The 23,534-nt window shown below is 52.6% G+C and overlaps 2 protein-coding genes across 4 annotated transcripts in view; one reads left to right on the plus strand and one right to left on the minus strand.

Annotated features, from left to right (window-relative positions):
- The first annotated feature begins 1,828 nt into the window (after window positions 1-1,828).
- Mybph (myosin binding protein H) lies at window positions 1,829-8,547 on the plus strand. Its single transcript, XM_029538691.1, has 9 exons — window positions 1,829-2,061; window positions 2,152-2,286; window positions 2,972-3,139; window positions 5,373-5,461; window positions 5,752-5,947; window positions 6,142-6,281; window positions 6,799-6,958; window positions 8,084-8,220; window positions 8,323-8,547. The coding sequence occupies exons 1-9, from the start codon at window positions 1,830-1,832 to the stop codon at window positions 8,545-8,547; spliced, it is 1,482 nt and encodes a 493-aa protein (XP_029394551.1). The 5' UTR covers window position 1,829.
- Adora1 (adenosine A1 receptor) overlaps window positions 7,587-23,534 on the minus strand; it is a 36,500-nt gene continuing 20,552 nt past the window's right edge. For 2 of the 3 annotated variants that reach the window (XM_029538777.1, XM_029538778.1), the window contains one exon: window positions 7,594-11,905. In XM_029538777.1, coding sequence (XP_029394637.1) covers window positions 11,266-11,905 — 640 coding nt within the window. In that variant the 3' untranslated portion in view covers window positions 7,594-11,265. Of the gene's footprint in view, window positions 11,906-23,534 lie in introns of all 3 variants that reach the window. The other variant, XM_021197437.1, reaches the window with a different exon arrangement.

A 23,534-nucleotide genomic window follows, 5' to 3' on the forward strand; every position in this document is an offset into this window, starting at 1 on the left:
GGTCTAGTTTGAAGAACTATTGAAGGGAAACCTCACTGCGACTTCGGAACCTCTATAGTAACAATCACCCGGTCCCCTCACCTGGAGGCTGTCATTTTAGGCTACCCTTGACCTCTCCTTCCTTGTGCTTGACTCGCCACCTATGCATGCACTTTGAAGCCACCTATGGATGCACTTTGGAGATGCAAATTCATGTGGTTCTGGATTTGATTTCAAGGACAGGATGATCATCACCGTGTTTCTGTGATTTGCCCCTTGCTCTGTGAGACCAGCCGTGGCTCCTCATGGTCATCTTGCTTCCGCTTTAGAACAGCATGGACACTCCAGTTGTTTATCCACCTGCTGTTCAGAGACAGCCATTTCCCCGAGTCTTGTGTTTCTGCTACAAGTGATACCTCTGCAAATAATCTCATCCTGTGTCCTGGGAGTCCAGAGGGTGGATGCTCAGAGCCACCGATCAGGCACATTGTGGATAACACCAACTCCCTGCCTCATTTTTTCCCAAAGTCATTTCTCTGATCCACGCTCCCACCCACAGAGAAACATTGGACTGCTCCCCCTCCCTGACATGGCATTTTCTGGATTTCAAATTATTACCAATCTTAACATCTTGACTAAATGACTCAGTGACTAGGAATTTGTCTGAACCTGCCCTGCTTCCCACACTAGCAGAGTCTGGGCCCAGGTCCCCTTTTTAAGAGGCAAGGAGATTCAGGCCTGCCTGTCTTATCCTCAGAGGTGAGGGTTCTCAGTAGTGGAAGGGAAACTGAAGTCTGAGGGTTAGTGTAAACAAGTTCCCAGCCTTCCCACAGAAACAGAAACCAGAGGACTTTTTTGGGCCTAGCTTGAATATTCCCTCTAAAACTCCTTTAATTGTCACTAACAATTGAGGGGGGGGCAGCTTTTAAAAAGTTTTTAGGCCATAGGACACTTCCCTTGTGAATTGGTTAATATCACTAAGGGAATGGGTTAGCTATCTCCAGAGTGGAAACTGGATAGAAAGCATGTGTTTCATCCATTTTCCTCTGTCTGGCTTGCCCATTCTCTGTATTCTGAATCACCACAAAGCTCTTCAGGGAGTGCAGCGGGCATGATCTTCGACTTCTCAACCTCTAGAGCCTTAAGAAAGATCACCTCCCTTGTTTATAATTCACAGAGCCTATGGTGCGATGTCACAATGGCTGAAGACTGATCACCACAGTCCCCTTTCCCAGGACTCATGCTGGAGCACCTGCCTCAGGCCAGCCTCACCTCCAGCATCTCAGCTCTCACCTCTGTGGGGTCCTTAGCCTCACACAGCACAAGTGGGAGTCCCCAGAGACTGTGGGGACCAAGAGAGACGGCGAAGGCCGAGGGCCGAGGGGGGCAGTGCTTCAAGTATTCTTAATTCCAGGCTCTGCTCCGAGGAGACTCAGGCCCAAGGGGGCCCTGAGAAGACCAGATTTATGGGCCTGACTTGATCTTCCTTTCCAGATGGCAGGTCTCATTACCCAGCCCCTGCAGCCCCAGCGATGTGCCAGCTCATCTCTCTGCCCTCCCTGACCTGGGCACTGGCACCCTGGCTGTGAGGTCTAGCTGGGGTGATGGCAAGGTAGTATACTTCTCAAGGGGCCCTTGTGGTTCCTCCCCCAGAGCTATTCCTGGCCTGGGTGCTCCCTGCCCCCCTGTCCCCCTGCCTGACCTGACCCCACAGCTGGGAATGGTTTGCTGGGGGTGGGGCAGCCCCTGCCTTTATAAGCATGGACCTAGCCTGGAGGCCCAGACCTACTGCTGACCCTTAAACAGTCAGCTTGACCCCCCACACACACACACACACCAGCTTAAAAAAAATGACAGGAAAAGCTACCTCTGAGGCTTCTGTCTCTACTCCAAAGGAGACAGCACCTGAGCCTGCCAAGGTACCCACTACAGAGCCTTCTGGAGAGGGGGCAGCGTCAGAATCCACCGGGCAAGAGCAGACTCCAGAGGCTCAGAAGCCTGAGGCACAGGATCCTGCAGCTCCTGCAGCTCCTGCAGCTCCTGCCATGCCCGCAACCACTAAGCCTGAGCCTCCACGTGAAGGTGACGAGAAGTGGGGAAAGGTGGAGAAGGGAGGCAGGTATGCGGGGAGGGGCTCTTCCACTCACCTTGGCTTCCTCCCCCCTCCTCCAGATGTCCCCAGTGCCCCACTGCGGCTGACCTTGGAGGATGTGAGCCACAGCTCCTTGACTGTGAGCTGGGAGCCCCCCGAGAAGCTGGGCAAGCTGGGCCTTCAAGGCTATGTGTTGGAGTTCTGTCGAGAGGGAGGTGAGCCCAGGGCTGAGTTCTGTTTCCACCCAGCTGAGGGGGGGGGGGCAGCAGGGAGGAGTCCCTGCCATGAGTCACTCCAGGACCTCCAGGGCGTACAGAGGGAGGTCTAAGCAGTGGTCTTAATGGCTACCACCTGGCTCCATAGGGACCTCTGAAGGCACAGAGATGTCCGATGACCTCAGGAGACCTCCTGTCCTCCAGGTCCAGGTAGCCTCTGAATATTAGAAGAGTGGGGGGGACAATGATCTATAAGAAGGGAAGGACATACTAAATCTCAGAGGACCCTTTTCAGGAGGAGTTAACCCAGGGGGCAGAAAGTGGGTAAGATCCAGAGGAGGAGACTGTAAAGTAGGAGACAGTCAAGACAGCTAGGGAAAGCAGTCCCCGTCTCTGACAGCCACATGCAGCCTGGCCTGGCTCTGCCCCTACCTTGCTGTGTGTGACTCGGTGAATGTGCCCAGCCCTCTCTGGCCTTCTGCATCCCTACCTCTTTGGTATTACAAGGTCAGAGAAAGAAGAGAGAGAGAGAGAGAGAGAGAGAGAGAGAGAGAGAGACTATAGCCCAAGAGTGAGGTCAGCTAGTGTACATCACCCTTGAAAAGGAAACCACTCCCAGGGGTAGGGGGTGGGGAGGGTGCCCCTGCCACATCACTAACAGCCAGACATTCTCCGCTGCCCTCAGCCTCAGAATGGGTGCCTGTGAATCCCCGGCCTGTGATGGTGACCCAGCAGACGGTTCGAAACCTGGCCCTGGGAGACAAGTTCTTCCTGCGTGTGACTGCAGTAAGCTCCGCAGGGGCAGGCCCTCCAGCTGTGCTGGACCAGCCTGTCCACATCCAAGAGATCACTGGTAAAGCTACTCCTTGACTCTCGCTCACAGACTAGATGTAATGAGGAAAGTGAGGCCATGGTCAGTAGGACCCAGGCAGCCATTTCCCCCCATCTCACGCTAACATGCACAAGCTGCATGCCAACGTGTCTTGCCTTGTGGCAGGTTCAGGTTCCTCAGCAGCAAGAAGGAGGTCAAAGACTCCACTTCCCTGAATGGTCCAGCCCCCTACCATCAGGGAGCAGCTTCTTGTTGTCCAGAGACAAAGCCAAGCTCCCAAATGCTAGAAGCCATCCATCCTTACTTCTTCCTAGTCTTAATCTCTGAAGCTATGAAAGATCATTTGCTCTTTCCTCAAACCTGGGTTCCAGGCTCTCTAAAGGTTCTGGAAGACAGGGAAGGCCTGCTTGCCCCATGTTGTATCCTGACCCCAATGAAAAGAAAAAAAAAGGCTGTATAAAGGGCCTCTGAAGGCTTCTTCATCCCCCAAAGGGCAGTGCCTCTGTGCAGACCCAGAAACCAGCTGCTGTCCCTGTTGCTAATATTTCTATTTGCAGGGTGCATTAACCTTAGTGCCTCCCTCCCAAAGCTGATCAAATTTCAGACTGTTAATGACAGTGAGTCACTTGGTCTGTCTTAGCTATCTGGGGACAGTGTGGGGGCCCCAGAGTGAAGAGAGACACGGGCAAGCAGGTGTCTGAGACCTTCTCCATCTTCCTTCTTGTTCTTTGAGGGATGGATGGAGGCCGGAGATAGAGCCCTACATTTCTAGTCAAGGCCTCCAGGAGGAGAAGGCATCTTGGCCACAGAAGGAGTCAGATTTGGATTCAAGGAAATAGACTGCTTTAATATCTAAAGACCTGGGAGACCAGAACCACACACTATAGTAGCTTATCCAGACCAGGCAGATCCCAAGGGGACCCAGAGACTCCCACAGAGTCACCCAGTCTTTCTGTAGTCTCAGATTCTGATGCCCACACAGGACTGTTCACAGCCACCAAGCTGCAGGACATCTGCTCTGGTGGTTTTCAAGAGCATTATCTGGGTGAGATAGCACCCACACACACACACACACACACGTAAACAGCAGGATGTCTGCGCTGCTTGCAGCCTGGTTGGCAGAGTCCCAGGTCCTCCCCCCAGGTCCCCAAGAAGCTCAGACTCTGAGATGTCTCTGAGGCCTGGTGTTGAAGAAGCAAGCCAGACTCAGCACCTACCTCTCCATTAAAATTCCTCTGGCAGGAGAGAAGGGGATTTCCTGGAGAGAAAGTGGGGAGGAGGCTACAAACAAGGGGGGAACAGCCGGACCTCTCATGGGCTGGGCAGGGGAGAGTGGAGGACTTGTCCAGGATCCTGGGCTGCTCAGCTGTCCCCTTCTTGGCCACCTGGAGCTGCCAGGCATTCCTGGCCTCCCAGAGCTGTCCCTAGAGCATTCCAAACCATAGTGTTCCGGAGCCAAGTGCCTGCTCAGCTAATCCTTGGAGACACAGTGTTCCTTCTTACTCTGTCCCCTGCGTGCCAGTGACCAACTGCTGCCACCTGTTTGCTGCTTAGGAGGCTCAGGCTCAGTCCCCACACCATCCCCCAGGGACAGGAATGGCAGCTGCTGCAGCTTCCATGTCCAGTGGCACCTGATTGGGCCATAGTCAGGAATGGCTCCCCTACCAGAATAGGGGGCTGACATAAGACTTACAGAAGGACTTGGCCACCGTGACACTGTATGGACTGAAAGGCCCAAGAGCAGACGTTTGTGTGTCTGCTTTCGCTTCTGTACAAAGAGCTAGAGCCGCCTAGCAGGCCTGGAGGTTGAGCTTGAGTCAGTGGGGTTTCACTTCCTCACAAAGTCCCCGGCTCCTGGGATGCTGAATCAGCAGTTGAACACACTGCTTCCCTCTCTAGACACACTGGCTGACAGGTGCAGAACCTGCCTCCCTCCAGGGGGAGACAGAGAGCCACCAAGGTCCATCTGGAGCCTCGCCTGGGACTCAAAGCAAATCCTAGCCTGGCAAGGTTGAGGTGCCAAGGGAGTGCCGGAGATACCAACCAGTTCACACCGCCGTACAGTCTCTGACCTCCCTGGAGCCTCTCAGTTCTCAGCTCCCCAAGGGCCTTAAGGGATTTGTGTCCCCTGGTCTCAGAATCGAAGGCTTTGTCCTCCCAGTGAAGAGGCAGCTCAAACTGTAGGAATGCCGTCGCAGGTAGGAGCTGTCCTGTCTAGCCAGGAACCCACACTTGCTTTCTCCTTCTGCTTCAGAAGCCCCCAAGATCCGTGTTCCCCGACACCTTCGTCAGACCTATATCCGCCAGGTGGGAGAGTCAGTCAACCTGCAGATCCCCTTCCAGGTAGGCCTAGCTCACTGTTAAGTGCCTGGTGTGTCAGGGGAGCCCTGGGGATGTCCGGATTCGTGCAGGAGTCAGCCAGTGACCTATACAGATGGCCTCTACTTCCCAGTTTTGCATATAACTCAGCTGTGAGTAGAGAGCGAGGCAGCCCCCAGGTCAGGTCACACACTAAAGGACATGGCTCTGGCTAACAACGGTGGAACCAGTAGGGCGGGTTTCTCGGGCACAGATAGAATGGGGTGAGTGGGGTGCTTATACCAATCTGTACTCACCCCAAGCCCATCTTACAGGGGAAGCCCAAGCCGCAGGTCTCTTGGACCCACAATGGCCACGCCCTGGACAGCCAAAGAGTTAATGTGCGCAGCGGGGACCAGGACTCCATCCTCTTCATTCGCTCCGCTCAGCGCTCAGACTCGGGGCGCTATGAGCTCACCGTGCATCTGGAAGGCTTGGAAGCCAAGGCCAGCATTGACATCCTGGTGATTGGTACATGGGCAGAGGGGAAAGGGTCGTCTCAAAACCATAGCCCTCAACCTTCCCCCATCCCCGGAGCTGATGGGGTGGGGGTGGGGTGGGGGTGAGGGAAGGCTAGGGTCTCACAGCAGGTACCAAATCTTGGGTGTGGAGACTTTGCCCCAGACCTACTTCTCCTCACTGGCCTTTATAATCTGGTTCTGCAGAGAAGCCCGGGCCCCCAAGCAGCATCAAGCTACTGGACGTCTGGGGTTGCAATGCTGCCCTCGAGTGGACACCACCCCAGGACACAGGCAACACAGAGCTCCTGGGCTACACAGTACAGAAGGCAGACAAAAAGACAGGGGTGAGGCTGGCTGGGGCCTAATTGGGGTGGGGAGAGAAGCAGTCCAGGCTCAAAGGGGTCCATCCTGCTAAGAGGCTCTGGATGAAAGACCAGGCCAACTACTGCTGACTGACTCCCCTATGTGGTCCTGGGCAAGCCTCTGTCTTCTCTACCTCAGTCTGTGTGGTATACTGCACTAGACTGCTCTACAACTATCTTATCATGCATATAAATCATCTGGGAATCTGCTAAATGTAGATTCTGATGCAGGTGGTTGGGGTTGGGGGTTGGGAAGCCACGTATCTAAACGGTGCCTAGGTAATGAGGCTGCGTGTCTGGCAGCCACACTGAGTAGTGAGGCTTGCGAGCTCATGTGAGTGACCCGGGAGGTCCTCCTCCCACTTCCTAGTCCCTCGGGCCCACTGCTGGACGGTTTTAGCCTTCCCAAAGCTGGGACATGGAATGAGCCCCTCTGAGGAGGGTTAGGGTAAGCAGGAAAGACAAGAAGCTGAGGGTAACCCAGGCAAGCTCCCCGCAGCAATGGTTCACAGTGTTGGAGCGCTATCACCCCACCACCTGCACCATCTCAGACCTCATCGTCGGCAACTCGTACTCTTTTCGGGTCTTCTCAGAAAACCAGTGTGGCCTCAGTGACTTAGCCACCACCACCAAGGAGCTAGCTCACATCCACAAGGCAGGTAAGTGGGTCTGAGCCTGGGCAGAGAACCGAATCAGGATTGGTGAGCCAACATCTGTCCACTTCTTCCGTGTCTCGCATCCCTCTCAGCTTCTCCTCAGCCATTGCTTCCCGGAACATTTGCTGCCTTCCACCCCACCCCCACCTTCACCCCACCCCACCCCACTCGGCAGCTCTGCGTGAGCGTATGTGCAAGTGCGTACGCACACTGATGTGGAGTGACTGCAAATAACCGCTATGACTGACTGATTTTAGCAAACATCAGAGCAAAGCCATGCAAATGAGCAGTGCCCCTCAGGAGGCTGTGTACTTAGACAGTGGCTGTTAACATCACAGCAGTCACTGGGTCCCCTACACAGTTCCCCCAGGAACAGACTCTGCAGGGTAATGTGTACATGATAGGTAAACTGGCAATCGCTAAAAATCAATCACCCACACAAGACCAGCTGCGGTATTTACCATCCTATTGAGCATCTGTCAGTGGGGCCATATGTGAAACTCCAGGACCCCTATCTATCCCAGATATCCCTCTCCTATACACCACACACACACACACACACACACACACACACACACACACACAAACGCACGCACGCACGCACGCCGACCCTGGAAGCCACACTTCGTTGCTACTCATTTTAATTACATTTATTGGTGTGTGAGTGTGTGTTCACATGTGCGCGTGCATGTGTAAGTCTAAGGACCACATGTCAGTTCTCTCCTTCTACCCCGTGGGTCCCAGGGACTAAACACTGGGGTGGTAAGCTTGGTGGCAAGCACCCTCACCCGCTGAGCCATCTCACTCACCCTAGAAGCCACACTCTTTAACATCAGCTAGAGCATCACAGCCCTGAGCATTTTGTGTTTAAAAAGGAAAGCCACTCGGGTCTCAGAGGCAGACAGAAATGGAATGTGATATTCGCCTCTTGCGGCAATCCTCCGTGGCTCAGGTTTTCACGCCCACTCCTCACTGTTCACCTCCTGATCAGCCTCAGCCCTGCTCAGCGAGGCTTTTCTCTGATGTCTTCACGTGTTGACCAGGTTGAATGTCCCAAAGTTTAGGGATGAGGCCAGTCTTCCGAAGCCTCCTGCATCCCTATAACCTCAAATTCTCCCCTGAACCTAGATATCACTGCCAAACCTAGAGAGTTTATTGAGCGAGACTTCTCAGAAGCACCCTCATTCACCCAGCCCCTGGCTGACCATACCTCCACTCCTGGCTATAGCACGCAGCTTTTCTGCAGTGTTCGAGCATCACCTAAGGTCAGGGGCCCTGGGCTGGTGGGGTGGTCGGAGGCTGCAGGGATGAAACTCTTTCTTGAGAGCTGTTCTTACTTCATTACCCTCCTCTGACCTTGCTTCCAGCCCAAGATCATCTGGATGAAAAACAAGATGGACATCCAGGGTGACCCCAAGTACCGTGCCGTCTCCGAGCAAGGGGTCTGCACCCTGGAGATCCGGAAGCCCAGCCCCTTTGATTCCGGGGTCTACACTTGCAAGGCCATCAACGTGCTGGGGGAGGCCTCTGTGGATTGTCGGCTGGAGGTTAAAGGTGGGAGCCAGAAGGGTGCCCTCAGCACCCTGCTGTAGTGGACAGACTGAGTCCCTCTTTGGAGCTGGACTAGATGTAGCTCAGAGCAAAACTGGAGCAGGAAAAGGGTAGGGAGGGGTGAGGAACTGTGTGACTTTCTAAGTGGGAAGATGTTCTTCCTATTTGGGGACTGGGGTGCTGGGGATTCTTGACCTCAAACCTCTCCGTTCCCTCCTGTCTTCCCCCAAAGCTCTAACTTGTGGTATCTCTTTCAGCGTCTGCCACACACTGAAAAGCAATAGAGACAGAGACCGGGACAAGGACAGGTGAGTGGCTGGACCCACTCCTTCAGTTACCTCTACTGAGAGCGTGGTGTTAAAGAGAACATTGGGAGAGAAGAATCCACCCCACCCCACCCCCAGGCACAAAATGTCACTGGAGATGGGGAGGGGAGGGCAGGAGGGCAGGAGGCAGATCCGGGTACCATTTTTGTAGCAAAAGACAGAGAGCATGCATGTTCAGTTTGGTGAAGACAGTGCAGCGCTGGGCCATGCTGGGGAGGTCCAGAAGGGATGGGGACTCTGGGTGGTGGTTGGTCACAGGTCAGCATCTGGACTTGCCTTTGAGTGACTGTAAACATCGGCATTCTTTTCCTTCATGAGGAAAGTAGGGACCCAGTCCTTGTTCCTTTGGTGGTTCTGAGGTGAACTAACAAGTCCCCAGAGCTGCACTGAGCAGAGCTCAGCACTGGGAATCAAGTCTGAGGAAGAACTGGGAAGGGTGGAGGTGGTTCTCTACCCGACTCCCCACTATCTCTTCTAGCAGCTTGGTCACACACCAGGACGCAGAAGGGCATTCTCTGTCACATCCTGCAGACGTGAGGATCAGGACCCCAGGAGTCTCCAAGACCATAGGAACAGCTAATGGGGGTGGGGGTGGGGGCGGGCCTCTAGCACCTGCAGGCTCCCTCTACCAGAGGCTGGGTCCAGACCCAGGATTGGGCCTGGCAGGCCCCAGGCCATACCTTCTGGGTACAAGAGGGCCCTAAAGGGGCAGAGACTGGCACCCTCTTCAGAGTTGTACACTGTGTGAGAAACATTCAAATAAAGGTGTGTGGGGTTTCTGTGGTGGTGAGTGTCATGATGGATGGGAAAATACTATGTTACTATGAAGGGGAGACACTATCAAGATTAGAAAAGTGCCAACAGGAAGGGGCTCACGATGATACAGGCATTTTTTTTCTTTTTTCTTTTTTTTTTAGACATGTGAGTGTTCTGGATCTTGCTTTCTGATTCACAATGTGCTACCCTAAATGTGTAACTATAGCAACAGACACACCATCTCTGGGACTTTCCATCTGCCTCCACAGCCCTCTCCCAGCTTCCCCTCCACCCCCACCATTACATCTTCTCCGCTGAGGTGGTCTGGTTGCCCCCTGGCAGTGCTGGGGTGCCAGCACCCCACTCTCCTCAGGGCTTCACAATCTTTTATTAGACATAGGGGCCTCCTTGAGAGCCAGGGACACCTTACCTCCAACTGAAGGAAGAGCCTGGAATCAAGACTTGGAGTCAATATTCACACCCAAGGAGGAGAGAACCTGACACCCTCCTCTGCCTGCTGTCCATACAAGGAAGACATCCAGGCTCAGCAGAACATGGATTGGTCCCACCTGAGACCTCCCCCAAAGCCTACACTCTATTTGCAACACAGCTCCTAAACTAAAGCCACCTCCAGGAGCCTTTTGGATATTTAAATGCCAGCAAGGCACTCTCTCACACTGAAGGCAGCAATCTCTTTTGGTCTGGTCTGGTCTGGTCTGGTCTGTCACACTTCTGGGCACACCAGGGGTGCCCAGGGTCACCTGGGATGATCTTGGATGTTTTCCTCCCCCCTCAGGCAGCATGCTCCCAAGGATTGTACTTCCTGGGGCTTGGAAGCAGAGATGGTGTCCCTCGGGAGAGTCCAGGCCTGCTCTGAGAGTTGGTGAAGCTCGGTGGCCCAGACAGAAAATTACATCGGAGACTCCCAGGAAGTTCAGGGCAAGAAGGGCTCAGTGCTGCTCCCTGCTGGCTATGTGAGGCCAGCACCCTCTGCACTATTTTTATTCCCAAGGACTTTGTGGCCCACTGGGAGTCCCAGGCTGTGAATAGAGCAAATGTGAGAGACAGTCCCTGGACCCATTCTTCCTGCCTCTCCCAAGTATAACCCCGGGCTTCTCCCCGGGGTCAGGAGAGCACCGGCGTGGCCAAGAACAACAATCCTTGGAGGAGGGGCTGAGGTCTCCTTCCCTGTGGTTCACTATCTTCTCCTAGAGAACAGGAGAGACAGCAAAGCGGCGGCTATCCATTTCTCTCTATTCATCCACCTCTAAGGGACTGTTTTCTTCACTTTGAAGTTGGTCCCTTGGGCCACCAACACCTAATAGCAGGCTCCCCTGTCTGACAGTAGGAGCCAGAATATTCTAACCCTAGCTCTCTGAACTGCTCAGAGAACGGCCAGGAATGGGGCACTCAAGACTCTCACCTGAGGGCACCCGATTCCCTGCCATAGCCTGCCCCACCTCCAAACCTCCTCCAGGTCCCCAAGGTACAGGGCAGCCAGCTCCTTACAGAAGGGGCCCTGTTCCATGGCCTCTCTTCAGAGCCTCCCTGGTGTCCACAGCCCACAGCCCAGCTGGGAAGGCTGAGGAGGAACAGTGGGACAGGGGGAACAGGGAGGACATGGGGGTTGAACAGAGAGCCACTGGGTGCGGCGGGCTAGACGGAGCAAGGCAGAGCCTAGTCATCAGCTTTCTCCTCTGGGATGTCTTCATCAATGGGAGGCTTGGGCTGGCATCGGAAGTGGTCGTTCCAAATCTTCAGAAAGGTGACCCGGAACTTGTGGATTCGGAAGGCATAGACGATGGGGTTCATGGCCGAGTTGCCGTGTGTGAGGAAGATGGCGATGTAGATCAGGATGCTGGGTTTCTGGCAGGTGGGGCAGAAGAGGGTGATACAGTTCAAGATGTGCAGCGGTAGCCAGCTGAGGGCAAAGAGGAAGAGGATGAGGGCCAGCGACTTGGCGATCTTGAGCTCCTTCCCGTAGTACTTCTGGGGGTCACCAGAGGAGGCTGACACCTTTTTGTTGAGCTGCTTGCGGATCAGGTAGAAGACCTCCAGGTAGATAAGAACCATGAGGAGCAGTGGCGGCAGCACCCAGACGAAGAAGTTGAAGTAGACCATGTACTCCATGCTGATAACCTTCTCAAACTCACACTTGATCACGGGCTCCCCAACACTGCCGTTGGCTATCCAGGCTTGTTCCACCTCACTCAGGTTGTTCCAGCCAAACATGGGTGTCAGGCCTACCACAAGAGAGAGAATCCAGCAGCCAGCTATGGCCACTGCTGCCCGCCGCTGAGTTACCACTGTCTTGTACCTGAAGGGAAAAAGGACAAGATGATTATATGTGGTCTCCTCTTCTGGGGTTCACCTGAGGCTTCCACACATCTAAGGTCTAGAGTGAGTATGTCTTTAGCCCAGGAACCTAGTCTTTAGGATCTAAGATTAGTCCAGAGTTTGTAAAACCTAGCCTTATTTCTCCTCCAGCAGAGAGAGGAAATACTGATGCCAATAAATATAATGGAAACCAGATAATGGTGGCAAACACCTTTGATCTCTTTCTTTGGGAAGCAGAAGCAGGCACATCTCTGTGAGTTCGAGGCCAGCCCGGTCTACAGAGGGAGTTCCAGGACAACCAGAGCTACAAAGAGAAACCCTGTCTCGGAAACCAAAACAAAACAAAAAAGAAAAAGTAGAAACAAGGAAAGAAAATAAAAACAATAAAATAACAGAAAGTAGTACCAAGGGTATTAAGCAAATGGCCCAAGTACAGCTCACTGACTGCTCACATTGACCTTCCTGGTTTCTCACTGTTGGGCTATAACAGTGCTAGGGTGGCAGTACAAGGACAGCCAACTAGACAGAGGTTGGAAACAGTTCTGAAGCCTCCCAAGGCCCCACAGAAGCTAACAGCACTGTTCCGTGCTTCCTAACATGTCCCCATTCTCCCGAAGAGCCAGGTGGCAAAAAAGCAAGAGAGTCCCCAGAAGCCTTTCGACACCAGGCCCACTTCCTCTAGCCCTGTTCTCTTTCCGCTGTGAGCATCTCATCTCCTGCTTCCCGGCTTCCCATTACCCTCAAGCCGTCGCACAGGTTGGTGTCAAGGACCAGCTCAGCAATGCTCGCCTAATTGGGATGATTCTCAGGGAAGAAAGCCTGGTGTTCACCGAGCATCTGCTAGCACTTCATACTTCCTCCCATCCACGCACTGGCACACTTGCGTGGATGCTGTTCTCAACAGACATCCATCAAGGCTCTCTACGTACACGGGGCACAGTTCTCAGTGCTGGGAACAAGATAAAAATTCCTGCCTCTACACAGCTCATATTTGTCTATCTTTTTAAAAGTGTGATTTATTTACTTTTGTTTTATATACATTGGTGTTTTGCCTGCATGTATACCTGTGTGAGGGTGTCAGATCCCCTGGAACATGAGTTACAGACAGTTGTGAGTTGCCATGTGGGTGCTGAGAATTGAACCTGGGACCTCTGGAAGAGCAGCCAGTGCTCTTAACCACTGAGCCATCTCTCTAGTCCCTGTTTATCATTTTCTATTTGTAAAGGTTTATTGTTTTATTTTTATGATTTTGAATGTTTCCTCTGTGTCTATGTGAACTCTGTGGGTGCCTGGTAATCATGGAGGGGAAAGGAAAGAGGGCATCTAACTCTCTGGAAATAGAGTTATAGATGGTTGTCAGCTGAGGTATATGGGTGATGGGAACTGAACCTAGGACTAATAGCTGAGCCATCTCTTCAACCCCTACTTAAAAAATTTTTTAAATTTTTAAAATTACATTCAGTGTGTGTGTGGGGGGGTGGTTAGAAAACAATTTAGGAGAATCAGTTGTCTCCTTTCACCATGTGAGTCCCAGGGATCTTTGTCAGGCCTGACAGCCAGTGCTTTTCTTTACCCACTAAGTTGCCTTGCCAGCCCTACATCGCTCATATTTGGGGTGAATCGATGATAGCACAAGAACAAGGAGACAGGTAAGGTTCTTAATCTTCTCCAGGTCTGCAGGCACAGAAGACACGCACATTTGGAATGACTCATGTAAGACAAGGCTGCCTATCAGCCAGGGGTGACAACCTCTCTTGTCACTGAGGGTCGAGGGTTTTAATAATATCCCTGGGGGCTTTCCGCTTCCCCTAAAATCATGCTACTCAGCAGCCAGCCACAGTGTCCTCTGCTGGCACTCTGGCACTGGAAAGAGTGCCAAAGGTTGGGCCTGCCCAGCTCTGTGCCAAGGAGCTGCAGAGTGGCTGCGGCTTGCCCAATTGTTATTTTCCAATGCAGCTCCTGAGAGGGCTGGGGTGGCCTCCAGAGCCCTGGGCTGTGAAGGGAGGGCTCCAACTATTTTCTTCTGTCCGGTGCCATTAGGATCTGCAGCTTTCTGTTTCTGGACCCATAGGGACCCACTGACATCCACGTGCTCCTGCAGGCTACAGAGACGAGGGCATCACTGGGGGAAGCAGACGGTCCTCTGACAGGCCAGCAGGCGATGGCCTTTGGAACCTCTTATCTAGTCCCTCCATTCCAACCAAGAAAGTGAGGACTGACTGCAGCCGAGACTCTAACACCTTTACAGTCCTGCCCGCCCCCGCCTCTGTGATAGATAACAGGATTCTTGTGTTCCCAGACTATCGAGAAGCCATAGAGCTAGCTCAGTCTCTTGCCTCACTCTGCCAACACAGTGAAAACCATTCTTCTCACGCATATCTGCAGCAGAACATCCAGGCCGCTGTATCTTTTTTGCAGTCAGAAGGCCTGAATGTAGGCACCATGAGCCTGCAACTTGCTAACTCAGTTTCATCCTGCTTCAGAGAGTAGGGATGATATAAGAATAAGATAACATGTGTTCAAATACTCTGAAAACACCCTCTTAATACTCCCTAGCCTAGGCTTTTACCCCACCAAGCTCCTAGGCAAAATGTACCTGCACCATCCCAGCACTCCCAGGAGCTCAGCAAACACAGCCCTAGTACTGTCCAAACAGCTCACACAGATCTGGCTCATGCGGATCTTCAAGTGCCTCCCCCATCCCTCATAGCCTTCTAGACACAAGGAAGCAAGTTCTGGGCAAGAACGTATAGGGAAAGAACACAGAAAGGCAGACCACCTTACGGGGGGTACAATCCTGACCCTCATCTGGTGAAAGACAAGGTAGGCCTCTCCCAAAGCAGAGGGGCTGCAGACATAGGGAGGGTGGGGCCGAGGGTTCTGCTCCCCATTACTGCGTCCAAATCTTTCCCTTAGATCTTTTTTTTTTTTTTTAAATAGTCTGAAAAGCCATTCTGCAGCCATGTCTCTGGGAACTCCATAACCACACTGTGTGGGCCGGTAGCACATAACAGAATGACAGTAATATGGATTGGCATGTCTACTTGCCCAGGTCTCCTACTTTTCAAGCCCAGACCCCCTTCAGGACCCTGCTTAACTGGGTCATTTAGATGCAAATGGTAGCAGATTCAGAATAGCCTCTGCTTTAACACGGGGGGGTGGGGGGGGGTGGGGGTGGGGGGGGGAAGGGCACCACCTAAAACTGGAGGGTGAACCAGGTGACCTCAAGTTCGGAGAGTGGGGTCCATCCCAAGACCTACATGTAGACACAGATGATAGGAGAAATGGACACTAACAGTATCCCATATGGAAGAGAGGACTGCCCGGAAGGGACCTCCCTCCCCTCCCCCACTCCCCTGACCCTTCTTGCCTGCCCAAAGCCCCTGGGGTTAAAGCTTTCCTGGGGCTCCTCCAGCACCGGGTCCCAGCCGACCCTTCAGCACAGGGTATCAGCTCCCATCTGTTTTTCTTGCTATTTTCTCCATAGTGGGAAAAACTAGACCTAGAACCTTGGCTGAGGTGGGGCAGGCTCTCTGGGGCCAGGGGAGACACTCACCTCTCCTTCTGCCTGGGAACAGGAAGCTGTTGCGTGGGGGTGGGGGTGGGGGCAGGGAAAGTGCCTACCATGCCTGGGGAAGTCTCTCATAAGTCCTCACCACTGTGTGTGGGGTACTCAGTCTCGGACAGTGGGGATGTGAAAAAAAGTGGGGAAACAGCCCCTTAAAGGTTTAAGTGTGGCAGCCGTGTGACATTTACCTATGACCCCAGCACTTTCGGGAGAAGCAGAAGGATCAGAAGCTCAGGGTCGTTCTCAGCTACATAGGAAGCATGAGAGAGCCTGGGCTACATGAGACCCTGTCTCAAAAAGAAAATTTTAAAATAAGATTTAACGAAAGGCTTTGAGCTGGGCGTGGTAATGCACACCTGTGCGTCTAACCCTTGGAAGTAGAGGCAGAAAGATCATGAGTTCATGGCCAGCCTGGGCTAGGCAGTGAGATCCTGCATTACTACCACCCCCAAACATAACTCATATCATGATTTCCTCCTTCCACCATGTGGTTTCTGGGAATCAAATTCAGATCACTGGGCTTGGCAGCAAGAGCCATCCTTCCTTACTGAGCCATCTCACGAGTACTCAGCATGGCATCTTTAAAAGTCAAGACATTGCTAACACCAGAGCATGTGTTTGTGGTTTTTTCCTCATCAATGGCTGTCATGTGAAAGTACTGGATACTGGGAGTAATAGAATGTCGGCACCCCTGAGATGGCGAGGGAGGACTCAGGAGAGAAGTGGAAGGCTGCTGCCAGCCTACCATTTCGAGGCAGAGAGGTTCATACATGTACGTCTGTCTTAGTTAGGGTTTTATTGCTGTCAACAGACACCATGACCAAGGCAACTCTTTGTTTGTTTGTTTGTTTGTTTGTGGGTTTCTCTGTGTAGCCCTGGCTGTCCTGGAACTCACTCTGTAGACCAGGCTGGCCTCAAACTCAGAAATCCCCCTGCCTCTGCCTCTGCCTCCCAAGTGCTGGGATTAAAGGCGTGCACCACCACTGCCCAGCCCAAGGCAACTCTTATCAGACAACATTCAATTGGGGCTGGCTTACAGGTTCAGAAGTTCAGTCCATTATCATTATGGCCGGAAGCATGGCTGCGTCCAGGCAGGCATGGCACTGGAGGAGCTGAAAGTTCCATGTCTTGTTCCAAAGGCAGCCAGGAGAAGACTGACTTCCAGGAAGCTACTAGGAAAGACCACCCCCACAGTGACAAACTTCCTCCAACAAGGCCACACCTCCTACCAGCGCCACTCCCTGGGCCAAGCATCTTCAAACCACCACAATGTCCAAATAGGACAGAGGAGAGGAAGCCATGCTCCTTCCCTAGACATTCCTCAGAGTTTCTACATGAGAGAAAGCTAAGGTAGGGGTACCCAGAAATAACAGGTAGCTAGCTGGTGGATAATTACTGACTACTGCTCCTGGGAGCTAACCTCCCCTGCTGTAATCTAAGTGCTGGACAGCTTTGCTGACAGGATTCCACCAGCTCTATGCTGGGCCCTAAGTACTACTATTATCCCTGAGTACTGTTATTGATAACTGTAGTGACAGACTCACTGACAGCAGGACACATGCCCGAGGCCTCCCAGCCTGGAATCGGCAGAGATGAAATGTATAAGTCTGAGATGTATCTACATCTAAACCCTGTACTACATCAACTGGGACACTCTCAGGGAGACAAAAGCTGAGTAGGGTTTGTAGCAGGAGACCAGAAAGGAACCCTGAGAGTTGAGGCTGAGCAGACAGAGCCCCTGACAAAGACGGAGACCCGAACTGAGAGCTAAATGACCACCAGCAAGTTATCCAGGTGAAGTTCCGGGCCAGTGCTTCCCAGGCAGAAGGTTCTGTGAGCATGGAGCTGAGTAAAGCCTAAGGAACAGAAAGAGTGTTGCATGGGTGAGCCACAAGAGAGGAGAAGCTGGCTAGCTTAGCAGAGGTCTGGCCAGGGACTGTCACCTAAGGTCATAATAGCGGTTTATTCTAAGTGTAGGGGAGCCTCGCTCTGCAAAGGAGTGCTGTAACCCTTGCTGGTTTAAAAAGATGACACACAGAGCAGGGTGAAAAGTGTGCAGTGGCAGGGACCATGGAACAGCAAGGAGACCGACACGGCTAGTCCAGCCACACAGGCAGCGGATAAGTACAGGGCGCCTCTGTAGACACAGTGGGCCTGGGGTGAAGGGAATGGCCTTGGACTGTACTTAGGGAAAAGGTGATCAAGACCTGCAGCTAAGTGTGAATGTCTGGGCTGGGGAAGAAGCAAGGCAAAGACGACTCTGAACCTTATCCTGACCAAAGTGGGTCACGGGGTCACTGTCTTTCAAGTGTCCCTGACCCTCTCATCTTACAGCTCATCTGAAACTGAAGCCCACCATCAGGAACACTCACTGTCTGCATAGCTCACCCACCCTATCACTGCAGGGCCTTTGCACTTCCTGCTCATCTGTGAGGTCCCCCTTCCCCATCAGCTCTCAGTTCAGATGTTACCTCCTCAGAAAAGAGTCCGGATGTATTCCGAAAGAAATAAATGGCCCCATCCCCTTGGAGGCTCTTAGCATATTTCATTTCCTTGACTGAGATATCGCCCTCTGGCTTTAATCTGGAATGACTGACTGAGAAGCCACCACGTGACACATCCTAGGGAGCCAGGAATGAGGTAAGAGGGATCAGCAAATGTTATCCATCAGTCAGGTGCAGTGGGTAAGAGCACCCAACTGCTCTTCCAAAGGTGCAGAGTCCAAATCCCAGCAACCACATGGTGGCTCACAACCATCCTTAACGAGATCTGACTCCCTCTTCTGGGGTGTCTGAGGACAGCTACAGTGTACTTACTTATAGTAAATAAATAAATCTTTTAAAAAAGAAAGAAAGAAAGAAAGAAAGAAAGAAAGAAAGAAAGAAAGAAAGAAAGAAAGAAAAAAGAAAATCAATGGGAAGCTGGGTATGGTGGAGCACACCTTTAATCCCAGAACTTGGTTGGGAGGCAGAAGCAGATAGATCTCTGTGAATGGAGGCTAGCCTGGTCTACATAGGGAGTTCCAGAATAGCCAGAGCTACATGGTGAGACCCTTTCTAGAAAAAGCAAACACACAAACAAAAAGTGAGAAAGTCAATTGGAAAGACAGTCCAGGGCAGGACCTCAGAGGAATGTGCCCTGGTTTGTTCCCTGCTGCACTGAGAGTCCAGGGATCTGGGGCCAATCACACAGTCACAGATCTCCTACCTGGGCCCTATGACATAAGGTTATAGTTACAAGGCTCTCTGTTAAGAGACATAACAAGTGTGACCAGTGAGCCACCAGCACATCTGACAACGTGGAGTCCAGCATTGCCCTTATACACTTCGACCAGAAGAGCAAATGCCTAGGTCCAGTCTGCAGTTCAGTGCATAGGGGCCCTCTAAGACCCAGCAGGAGCCCTACTGTGGCCAGCTCCTCCTGGGTCCTTTGCCTGTGAACAGTCTCTTTCATGGATGAGATCACTTCCCCTTGGAGGCTGTGTGCGCAGCAGCAGGTGGCCTCTCCCAGCCTCAGCATCAGAGACAGACTCTGCCTTTAGGGATACATTTTAGGTTGACTCTGAGAACGCGAACAATAAGGACAAGAAAAGCTCACAGTGCCTCCAGATAAAGAACCCAGCAAGAGATCAAGACCTAGACAAAGAAGCTGATAGAGAGGATGACCGGAGAAAGAAGAGAACCTGGGGCTGTAAAGAATCCTCTTTGAATGGCTGAGAATGGCCAGTCAGGAAGGTGAAAGGCATCTTATCTTGGTGTCACTGCAAGAAGACTGGAACACACTGGTCCTGAAGCTGTCCTGGGCTTTCCCTCCTGGCTCTGCCCTGCTCTGTGGTACCCAGTGGCTGACCCCGGGTCATGAGCAAGCTGTGTCTCAGAAATACTGACATGCTAGATAGCCCAAGAGGGAACAGAGAGCCAGGCTCCTCATTTGCCCTAGCCTGTGGATCTCATCATTCGTTTGGATCTACCTCCCTCCATACAGACCCCCATGACAGTCTGGCTCCCTTCCCTACAGCCTTCAGCCTAGGGTGCTCTTCCTGTTGTTGCTAATTCCTGGGTTACTGCACCATCTGGTTGGTGTCTCAGCTGCTACATTACCTGAAACCCCTGAGAGGATGTCTGGTTCACCTGGGCAGTTTAGAAGGGGAGATGCAACAGAACTGAGCTGTTATCTCAGAGAACACAGGCTGCACGAGGTGAGAGCCCAATAGCTGTTGAGAGCCAGGCAGTGTCCTCAGGCCGTTTCACCTGTTTCCTGTCTCCTGCTCTTCACTCCCAGCTCTGGGCATCGGGACAGGGAAAGGAGGGTTGGATGGGCTGAGTTTGTGCCTTTCTGCATTCACACAGTACCCACAGTCAGGGATGTCCTCCCTGGAATGGCCAACGCCTCTCCTTCCACAACCTTGGCAGAGATGGAGCCGTATTCCACAGCTCTGGTACCCTCCTTCCTGTCTCCCTTCTTAAGGACAATCTCAGCCCCTTGTAACTGGAAACTTGGATTTCAAAACCAGGGAAGTAAGGCTTTCAGACATATTAAAATACTTCCTGCAGAGAAATTCTTCCTCCCAAAGGAGAACAGGAAACCAGATACAATCAAAGGCTCTCGGCACACTCCGGGGGCCAAATATTTAATAGTAACATTTCCCAGTGGAGTCTGGCTCAGGAGCCCAGGGAGAGGGCCAGATGCTGGGGGCCTTAAGAATCCTGTTTGCTTGATCCCTGTGACATCACCCCAAACATCAGTATCAACTGGACCCGGCCTCCAAAGAGAGGTGAGCTAGAGCCCTGGGGTCAGGCTTAAGGCAGCTGAGAGACAGGAGGGGTCTCTAAACTTCCTGAAAGAAAAGAGCTGGATAAACGGATTAGGTCGTCAGCCTAATGGGCCTTGCAAATAGCTCCTGGTCACTTGCTGAGGACAAACAACTCCACAGCCTGGTGGAGAAGACACTTAAGTCCCCATGTGTGACTCAGAAACAGCCTCTATTCTGAGCTGTTTCCCCTCCCTCTTTCAGATTCAGAGCCCCTTTCTGGGCGCTAAGGGTGAAGGAAGAAACAGTCACTGTGCAAAAGGAACCCCGAGTCTCAGGGGGTGGGGGGCTCAGTCCTAAGCAGCCTGAGAAGAGCTGCTGTGTTTGCTGCAAAGCTCAACACCAAAGTCACTGTGCATGGACTTCCCCGACGCTGAGGTCACACAGATATCTGACTCCCCAGTCTGCACCTTGAGAGGAAGTGAACATCTCTCTGGATGTGTTCCATCACCCCTACAAAGGGATTTGGGTGTGCCCAGTGGCTCTGATCCACAGGCTGCAGGCAGGAGCTATGGGGGGGGGGTGTCTCAAATCTGGGTAAGGTATAATTTCCAAATGCGGACGCTTATGGCTCCCTCTCTTTTCCCTCTGGACTGAGGCCTATCAGACTGACCCCTTGAAAATAGGAGGTCCAAGCTGATGGCTCTGAAAGCCACCATGGGAACCTTGAGATGCAGGCCAACTCCTCCTCTCTCTGAAGGCCAGATGGAGTGCCCACATGCGAGGTGAGCCTTGAAAGGGGAGTAACCTCCGGGAACTGGATCAGTGCTGCCCACCATGTGCTGCTCTCGGGTTGGTCTCTCCAACCTTCCAAGTAAAGCCAGGCTGAAGAAAAGGCCAAGGACAGTGGCCTCACCTGCGGTGGGGTGGGCTGAATCATCTATGGGGTGGGATGCACGCATGGACGGGACGATCTGTGTGTAGCTTCCTAGCAGGACTGCCCTTGCTGGCAGGACTGAGCTGGTGAGAGGCACAATTCCTTTTCCAACAGATATGGAAATGCCTGTAGCCAAAGCGTCTTTGAGTGTGGGGGTGGGGTCCTGGGGAGCACTTCAACTTCTCACAGGACTCTTCTGCAGACTTAAAGGAGCAGCTGGGGAATCTCCAACCTAGCTACCATACCTGTGGGACAGGATGGGGCTGGCAAGATGTAGGTTTCTCAGGCTAGGAAAGTAGAGCTGTCCATACTCCTGATGTCAGGAATTCCCCAAAGCCAAGCTGTCCTCATTGGAAGAGCTAATGGTAGCAAGTCTCCCAAGACCCCCGTCGGTGGTCCAGGCTCTGCCATGAGTGAACAAGGCTTTGGTGCTATCTTCCCTTTGGGGACAGCTGTGTGCTCATTTGGAGCACAGAGAATGGAGACGTGCTATAAGTACTGGTAGATCATGGTTCCCTCTACAGCCCCTCAGTCTCTCCCCCAGAACAGGCACAGCCCTGGCAGGCCCTCCTCCAGGGTTTCCCTGCTTCAAACTGTCCCTCAGAGAGGAAGATGGAGGGCTGAAATGGAAAGGAAAGAGAATGGCAGTCTGCTGAGGGAAGAAACAGAGGAACGGATGCATGGAATCCAAGCCCGTGGCCTTGAGAAGTAACAGTTCTCCAGGCTCGGAAGATGAGGCAGCGCAGCCTGTTGAGTTTATCAGTCAGCAGCTCTGGGTGACTGTTATCATGCCCAGCATGTTGAAGAAGCAACCCCCCAGCCCCCAGTCTGTGGGAAACTCGACTTCTAAAGAGATACAGAACAGGGTGCAGGCACACGGATGAACAAAAAAGACACTGTTCGGCTTTGGAAGGACAAGCTCTGGGCTTCCGGGTCTGTCTTACAGCCAGATCTCTCAATCATTCTCCCAGTGTGTTCCTGCTCTATCTGAGAAGCAATGAGAGTGGGAGGGGCTTGGGAGTTTGCTTAGCTCAGCATTAGACACCCTGGGGATCCTGGAGCTGTGCCCCCTGGACCGTTCTCTTAGGCAATACTCAAGTGTGCAGGCTGAAGATGAGTGGGCCAATGCAAGAGAGCCAGGCCCTGTTCCCTCCCATCAGACAAGTATTTGGCCTGCCTGCAACCAAGGCCTCTCTCTCTCTCCACCATAAGGACTATGACTTGCCTCTGCTGGAGAAAGCTTTGAAGATTCTAGGTTGGCCCAAAGGTCAAGGTTAAGACCAGGGAGACAGCACCAATGGCATCATGAGAGTTGAGGCCCTCAGACATCCTGTGGCCAGGGAGTTAGGGATGATACTACGCTCAAAGGAGGCAGCTTTCCCTAAAGCTCCTGGCATCTAGCTGTGTGCTCTGGGAAAGATCTGACGTGTGGCAGACTGGAGGAGTGAGACGGAGCCGGCACTCCGCCCCGGAAGACATCCCGAAGAGAGGATCCACCCTCACCCTCAGATCTCCAGAGTTAAACTCAGTCCCTCCTGCTGCTTCAGAAGACATGGTTGGGGCCTGGAAGAAAGGTTATAAGCTTCTCCAGCTTCGAAGTTTCCCCCTACCTTGGCCCCTGCCCTAGAGGTCAGAGCCCAGAGTGCCAGTGGTTGGCATCCCACACCTACACATCCCCTACTGTCTCTACCAGGGCTTTACCAGATGCTTTCTTTGTGGGAACACTGCCCCATTGCCCAGCCCTTCAGAAACCAGCCTTTCCTAGCCAGTAGCCACCAGCGAGAGCTGCTGCCCAGAGCTCTGCCCCCCAGGCCCCCGCCTGGGCTCCAGGTAAAGGGAGGTCCAGGTACACAGATGTCACAGAAGGTGGAGCCACCAGGCAAAGGCCTCCTTCCCAAGCAGTGCATAGAAGGATGCGGCAGGCAGATCCTTGGGTCCAACAGAAGCTAATGCTCTACTCCTCCCCATGGGACAATCAGAAATACCAAGGGCCCAATGACGAAGACAAAGTCAGTTCAGTGTCCACTCCCTAGAGCAACTTTGGAACCCACACATAGTAGGCACCCAATAATACTCAGAAAAGGAAAAGAATGGTAATAAATAAATAAATAAATAAGAAAATAGTTTTAAAAGCTCAGTTAAAACAAAACAGGTGGAATTGTTAACCTGAGCAAAAATCTACAACTCAGGTGGTCCATGCCATGGGCCCTCTGGAGGACCCTACTATTTGTTGTTTTGCTAAATGGAGACATGTTGTCAAACTACCTTCCAAATATTTACATCTATATCCATAGTTTAGCGTCGCTGCCAGCCCTGACCAGAGAAACTGCTCTCTGCAGTAGGCAGCAGTTAAC

This window comes from Mus pahari, chromosome 5, assembly GCF_900095145.1.
Source record: "Mus pahari chromosome 5, PAHARI_EIJ_v1.1, whole genome shotgun sequence".
Classification (NCBI taxonomy): Eukaryota; Metazoa; Chordata; class Mammalia; order Rodentia; family Muridae; genus Mus; species Mus pahari.

Bases quoted from the DNA above. Each gene is read 5' to 3' on its own strand.
- Mybph (XM_029538691.1), top strand. From the start codon at position 1,830: ATGACAGGAAAAGCTACCTCTGAGGCTTCTGTCTCTACTCCAAAGGAG. The intron at 5,948-6,141 runs GTACATGGGCAG...CTGGTTCTGCAG, and splicing joins CATTGACATCCTGGTGATTG to AGAAGCCCGGGCCCCCAAGC. The intron at 6,959-8,083 runs GTAAGTGGGTCT...CCCTGAACCTAG, and splicing joins AGCTCACATCCACAAGGCAG to ATATCACTGCCAAACCTAGA.